At 38.4% G+C, this 7,248-nt stretch overlaps 1 protein-coding gene across 2 annotated transcripts in view; it reads left to right on the plus strand.

Moving 5' to 3' along the window:
• Positions 1-7,248, plus strand: part of cplane1 (ciliogenesis and planar polarity effector 1) — a 54,177-nt gene that overhangs the window by 14,918 nt on the left and 32,011 nt on the right. For both annotated transcript variants that reach the window (XM_051686089.1, XM_051686088.1), the window contains exons 18-25: positions 3,290-3,507; positions 3,598-3,762; positions 3,849-3,978; positions 4,076-4,185; positions 4,265-4,411; positions 4,665-4,791; positions 5,086-5,410; positions 7,012-7,248. The exon at positions 7,012-7,248 is cut by the window's right edge and continues 694 nt beyond it. In XM_051686089.1, the coding sequence (XP_051542049.1) occupies positions 3,290-3,507; positions 3,598-3,762; positions 3,849-3,978; positions 4,076-4,185; positions 4,265-4,411; positions 4,665-4,791; positions 5,086-5,410; positions 7,012-7,248 (1,459 nt within the window). The remainder of the gene's footprint in view (positions 1-3,289; positions 3,508-3,597; positions 3,763-3,848; positions 3,979-4,075; positions 4,186-4,264; positions 4,412-4,664; positions 4,792-5,085; positions 5,411-7,011) is intronic.

Below are 7,248 nucleotides of genomic sequence, written 5' to 3' on the forward strand. Positions count from 1 at the left end.
AGGAGGTTACCATATACACAATAGTCAACTGGAGTGCTCATAAGTTTATTAAAAATCTAAAAGTCTTTAACCCCTTGAACTCTATGGACCGGCATGTCTGTGGGCGTGGCCAAATGCGTAGGATAAGTTTACGCTTGAATTGTAAAAGTCCTTAAATTGTATAAGTCACTCATATTTTGGTATCATTTGAAAGTTTAGAATCGTAACTTTTCTATCACTTTTACATTTATGTTACAAAAAAATAACAAAATAAAGCCTTAAAAACTCTGCGTCGCAAATGAGCGCCACCTGCTGGTGATTATGTAGAAATATGCGTATGAATACAAATTTTTTTTACATAACACCTAAATAGACAAGTCATATATCAAATGAAAGCTCTCAATCTCAGGAATGAGACTGTACAGTTGATTCTGTTGCCCTAACACCACAGTTTGAAAGATTATCAAAAGAATCATGAAGTGAAATATGATCTTTGTAAGACAACAAAGACAAACGTCTCATGTCTTCTCTGATCACTGCTTCTGGAAGCCCTAAATAGCCACAGACTCTATATCAACTCTTACCGTAGGCTGTATTCTTCAAAATAAGCCATTTTTTACTCGTCTGTGAGCTTGCTTGGTAAAATAATCCAATGTTATATCTCAGATGTCCTCAAAAAAATTGCCGTCCTGCAGAAAAAGCATGATAAACAAATCATTGGCAAAATATGTTCTCAGCTGTTGATAATGAAATGTTACATTTCATGTACACAATGCCAGCAGTTGATGGCTTTGTGTACATCAACGCAAAGCTGAGGATCTCAGCCTTACAACGATTCCAAGATTGAGCTTCTAGTCCATTCAGAGGCCAAGATTCATGACGAAACAGTGGGAAACATGCATGTAATCTAAAATTGACTGGTGGTCTATGGTGTGAGTGCTCAGCTGTGATAGAGCGCCACCTACATTTCAGATCTGTGTATCGTGATGGAAGGTGATAGATGAACATTTCTTATACTTAGTACTTGCTGCCATCTAGTGAAATGAAATAAGACTTTTTGAAGAGAGATAGAGCTAACAGAACCAGAATTACATGCTTACAATTTTAGGACAACAAACAAAAATTGAGCCAGTAGAGGAATACAGTTATACCCAGTAATGAGACCAGTATGAATAATGAAGTTCAGGAGTCAAAGTTGAAGTTTCAGTCAATAGAGAAAGAGTTTACTGAAGACAAAGTTCTCCACATTTCCAAAGGCAAAAGACAGAAACAGAAATTGAGTGGAGGATCTAACCTTGAACTAACTTGGATTACAGAAACAACCATAAATACAGTCATATGCAAATTAATTGACGTCATCTTTACAGGTTTACAGGCTTCTGGGTTAACCATACAGATATTTACAGAAACTATCCAAATATGGTGAACTGCTGATCTACTCAGAAGACGCTATTTAGAAACATAACACTGATTAGCTGGAACCACAACGTCTCAGTTGGCCTGTAAATATGAGTCAAAGGTAAAGGACTTTTCTTCTTTTAGACCTGGGGCCAGAGGATGACTGATCATTTCACCCGATCACCTGGCTCCATCACTCCAACAATTCTTGTAACCGATGTAGATAAAGACTATAGGAGAGATTAAGAAATACAAATAAGGGGGGTCCTGGGTAGCTCAGTGAGTATTGACGCTGACTATCACCCCTGGAGTCACGAGTTAGAATCCAGGGTGTGCTGAGTGACTCCAGCCGGGTCTCCTAAGCAACCAAATTGGCCCGGTTGCTAGTGAGGGTAGATTCACATGGGGTAACCTCCTTGTGGTTGCTATAATGTGGTTCTCCCTCTCAGTTGGGCGCATGGTGAGTTGTGCGTGGATGCCGCGGAGAATAGCGTGAAGCTTCCACACGCTATGTTTCCGCGGTAACGCGCTCAACAAGCCACGTGATAAGATGCGCGGATTGACGGTCTCAGACGTGGAGGCAACTGAGATTCGTCCTCCGCCACCCCGATTGAGGCGAGTCACTACGCCACCACGAGGACTTAGAACGCATTGGGAATTGGGAGTTCCAAATTGGGGAGAAAAAGGGGAAAAAAAGAAATACAAATAAGGAAAAAGTAAATACTGCATCTTAAGAGAAATAAGAGACTGTATCTTTTTAATATTGAATGTCATTGAGACCCAGGCTGAATGTTATAATTTTCTACTAGAACAAAACATTGATAACTCACTCACTCACTCACTTTTAGGGCCTGACTGTTTCTAGGTGAAAGGGTACAGAAGGTTTATTCTTTAACAAAAACTTAAATACAATAAAACTCTTGCTTAATTTTGATCAAGTGAATTAATTACAACTCACATGTATATCTGTTCTCTGGGAGCCTGCAATCCTGATATGTCTCAGACCCTCAGTCACACCTCAGAGGATAAATACACGAATGACCTGTTGCATTCATAAATTATAACATAACCTGAATAAATGCACATGAATAAAAACGCTTCGATTACTTTTTGATTGTGATGATTGTTAGTGAATGTATTCAACTCATCAATAGGCTGAAGAGACGGGTGAACCCGCCCCTTCAAGCCAAAAACAAGACTGTAAACAAATACAATATTATTTATAAATGATTGGAATCTTTTTTTTTCTTTTTCTCCCCAATTTGGAATGCCCAATTCCCAATGCGTTCTAAGTCCTCGTGGTGGCGTAGTGACTCGCCTCAATCTGGGTGGCGGAGGACAAATCTCAGTTGCCTCTGCGTCTGAGACCGTTAATCCGCGCATCTTATCACGTGGCTTGTTGAGCGCGTTACCACGGAGACATAGCGCGTGTGGAGGCTTCACGCTATTCTCCGCGGCATCCACGCACAACTCACCACACGCCCCACTGAGAACGAACCACATTATAGCGACCACGAGGAGGTTACCCCATGTGACTCTACCCTCCCTAGCAACAGGGCCAATTTGGTTGCTTAGGAGACCTGGCTGGAGTCACTCAGCACACCCTGGATTTGAGCTCATGACTCTAGGTTTGGTAGTCAGCATTTGGAGGGTTTTCTGTAAAATGAGACCAAGTTTTTGCAATTAGTCCTCTGTATGTGTGTAAGGTGAGCTTTTAAATTTGAGAATGAAAAATTGCAGACGGCAGACAAAAAATGCACCAGAGTTGAAGAGCTTAATATACAGTACTTGATGTTTGGGAACTGTGCAATTAATGGTGACCTTCCTGAAACCATTGTATAATTTCGGCACCGTTTACAATATTTTAATACTAACAGTTTAAAGCTAATATGATGGTTTTATTTTCTTTAAGACCCAGTATCTGATGAGGACGTGGAACATCTTCAGCTCTCTGTGCAGGAGATCTTGAAGGCGTCTGTCATGGCTGAGGTGGACATCATATCTCAACCTCTAACACGACTTCTGGACTCTGCCAAAGAGCGAGCGATATCACTTTCTATTCTAGTGCCGCCTGTGTTTTACTTGCCCGCTCCTCCTCTGTACTGCCCGCAACCCTCACCGAACACACAGGTACAACACAGAAACCTCCAAATATCATAGATCACATTGTAGTCTTATATGTTTATTTTCTTATGTAATGTGTTTTTTAATTCTTCTCAGGACTCGGTGAGAGATGCAGCTCTGGTTCTGGAGAGAGAGACTCGCTGTCAGGTGTCTGGTTTGGTCCAGAAAGTGTTGTTGCTCTTCAGGGCGTCTCACAGCTCTCGTCCCGCAGCACAGTGGTACATCAGCAACCTGCATCGCTGCAGACATTTACTGCACAAGGTGTGGCCGCCCCGGCTATATTTACATTTGTTAGCTATTTTAGCTACTTTACTACTTGTACTTTTATTGTTGTATTCTGTTGTCAGATTCAGAAGAAGGCGTCCGAGCCTAAAGCTGACTTGATTCCCGAAGGACTGAAAAAATTCTCCTCTCATCATGTATTCTTCAAATCAGCATCCGGTAAAGACAGAGACAGCGTCACTACACAAACCATAAGTATGTCAATCCTGATTGGTCGCAGTGTTTGGTACCTTAAGAGTTTTTAGTTGGTAATAATCATATACAGTTTATCGTTAGTTCTGCTGTTGTTCAGATTGTTTCAGAGAGTTGTGTGCACTTTGCTGGATGCTTCACGCTAGAGATCAGCTCACCGTCTTCTGTAGAAGGTACCAGATGGCACGGAAACAAGATAAAGACCCTCAGGTGCAAGAATGGTTGTGTAAATGTCTCCGATTTTTAAAAGTCTATTTTGTCTCAGTCCTGACAGTGTTTTCCGTCTCAGGTCAGTGATGTGAGCGTGTCAGATCTTTGCGTTGAGGCCTTACGTTGGGCATGTCGTCTTCTGCCTTTCTGTCGTTTCCTGAATGCAGAGGAAGCGCTGCAGGACTTGGTGTTGAGTCTGCTGTCTGAACTTACACCCTGTCCAGTGGTAATTCTCAGTCATGTTGCGTTCAGTTAGGGGGATAGTTTGCACAAAAAATTAAATTCTGTCATTATTTACTTATGCCAACATTTTTCTTCCATTGGACACAAAAAGGACATATTATATCCTTAATTTCTGAAAATAAAAAAAGCAATGAAAGTTAACGTTCTGTCTAAAATCTTGAGGATGAGTAAACGATGACAGAATTTTCCTTTAATAAGTATCTAATCTGGTCAGTGATTTCTCTTGTGATGGTTAGACGGCAGAGATGCTGGCGAGAGTGTTTCCTGATGAAGACAAGTCTGTCCGTGTGCCACTCAGAGAGAAGTACACGTCACTGGTGCAGAGGCTGCGACCTGTATTCGTGCTCGACACTTCAGCAACAGGCAAGAGATCTTTAATGTGAAGAGATTATATTTATGTTTGGACACAAAACTTGTTGGTGTTGGACTAATGAAATGCCTTTCTTGTGTGACTGTGTTGAATTTATTTAAATTGAAAATTCAGTATATTATGATTCAGTTCTAATGTACACTCATGAGTTGAAAGGGAGCTAAATTCTTTCAATTTGAATTTCACCCAACCCTGGTCGAGGGATGGTTGAATATTCTATATGATTCTTTGCATTGTGTATAAAACACAGACACTTAGCCACTGATCCAATGCACTTATTTTCAAAGATGAAAAACAGGGTAATGAGAGAGCAGATGTTTCTGGAGAGACCATGATGATTGTGATTCAGGATCAGCTGAGGCAGCGACGCCGGCAACTCCGGCACCTGTCAAAACACCTGTGCGCACCGGAGCCGTACCTGTGGGAGAGAGAGAAGGAGGAGGACCGGGGAGGTGCGGACTCCATACTGATGCGCCTCTCTTCTCTCGGGGCGAGTTTGAGTGACAGCACGCTGACAGACTGTGGACGCCCTCTAGTGTACAGTGAAGGAGACACGGCTGAGACACTCTCTGAGCCGCTGTCTCCTGACCTACAGACCAAATCTGCTCACAGGTAAAATACTACTGTCAAAAATAAACGGCTTTGTTCGCAATGGAATACTAGCGTACGGCATACTGCACAGTATATACTGCAGTAAATGAAACAGTATTCAGTATACACCATTGAATGTTTCAAACAGTAGTATACTCTATTGTTGTCACATGATCTAATAACATTTCACGTTTATTTAAAAAAAAATTGGCCCACTTTATGAGACGCGAGCATGGTGGGTTTCGTGCTGGGTTCGGATTTGTAATTAAGGTAAAAATAAGTTATTATTATTATAAATATTTTATTATATATATTACATATATAGTATATATAATCAATAAAAAAATAATAAATATTATTATAAATATTTTGATTTTATATATATATATATATATACACACACACAGTATATATAATTAATAAAAAATATTATTATAAATATTTTGATTTTATATATATATAATCTAAAATCAAAATATTTATAATAATATTTTTTTATTAATTATATATACTGATATATATATACACACACAGTATATATAATTAATAAAAAATATTATTATAAATATTTTGATTTTATATATATATATATATATATATATATATATATATATATATATATATATATATATATATATATACATACACACAGTATATATAATTAATAAAAAATATTATTATAAATATTTTGATTTTATATATATATATATATATATATATATATATATATATATATATATATATATAATTAATAAAAATATTATACATATTTTGATTATAATTATATAATGTATTAAAAAATAAACTATTATTATTATTGTAAATATTTTGATATTATATATTTATGTAATTAATTAATTTTGTATTATTAAAATTATACATATATACTGTATATGCTAAAAAAAAGTAAAATATATAATTTATTTTTTTCATTTTAACTCGCGCACATGCTCCCACTCACAGATGAGTTAGGGGCTGTTCACACCAAATGTGTTTTTGCGTGAACGTTCTGCACTCTTTTTCAATAGTTTTTCTTTGTGCGCATGCTCTGGACAGGTGCCTTTGACTGTTGTGCCGTGTCTCGCTGGTATTTTTAGCATCTTGCGCAGAACAGCATCATTTTTAGACATCATTTTAAGTTAAAAAGAGCTTCCATTTTTAAAAACATATCTCAAGACACCTGCATTCTGTTTCATTCGTTGCGCCGCATGAGTCTCGCTTTTTTTGCACAGGTGTCGGTTCGACATTCTAAAGAACTTCAGGTTGCAAAAAGAACTCCACTGTTACAAAAGATTCCAGATTGTTCTTCACCCAGCAAAGTTTCAGTGCTTGATAAGTGGTGTATGTTTACTGTTGCTATACTTTTACTAATGTTGCAACAAATGTACTTGCTTTTGTTCAAATTTGACTGTACCAGTCGGGTTGGGTCACACGGTCTGGGCTATGGACCATGTTTGGGCTTTAACTCAATGCCTGTGCAGACCTCTAGTAAACATACTGCATACTGTAGAACTAGTATGAGTAGTATGTCATTCCAAACAAACCAAATGTCTCATTTTTAACATCTTGACTGAATAAATGTGAATGTGGTGTTAAAGTAACCTTTTTCCTGTGTTTTGTAGCTCAAAGACAGCCAAGTTTCAGGATTCTCCTGACAGATCAACACATGAGAATATAAAAGCACATAAAAGCTCCACTTCAGGGGAACTCAAACAACCAGAGTCAACCCAAATGAAACCCAAGGGCCCATCTCAACCCATAGTGGGAACCTGGGAGTTTGAACTAGAGGATGAGGAATACACGCTCTTTCTAGAGTTGTTCCTCAGTTATGTTCTGGAAAAGGACCGTTTACACGGCGA

This window comes from Myxocyprinus asiaticus, chromosome 43 (genome assembly GCF_019703515.2).
Source record: "Myxocyprinus asiaticus isolate MX2 ecotype Aquarium Trade chromosome 43, UBuf_Myxa_2, whole genome shotgun sequence".
Classification (NCBI taxonomy): domain Eukaryota; kingdom Metazoa; phylum Chordata; class Actinopteri; order Cypriniformes; family Catostomidae; genus Myxocyprinus; species Myxocyprinus asiaticus.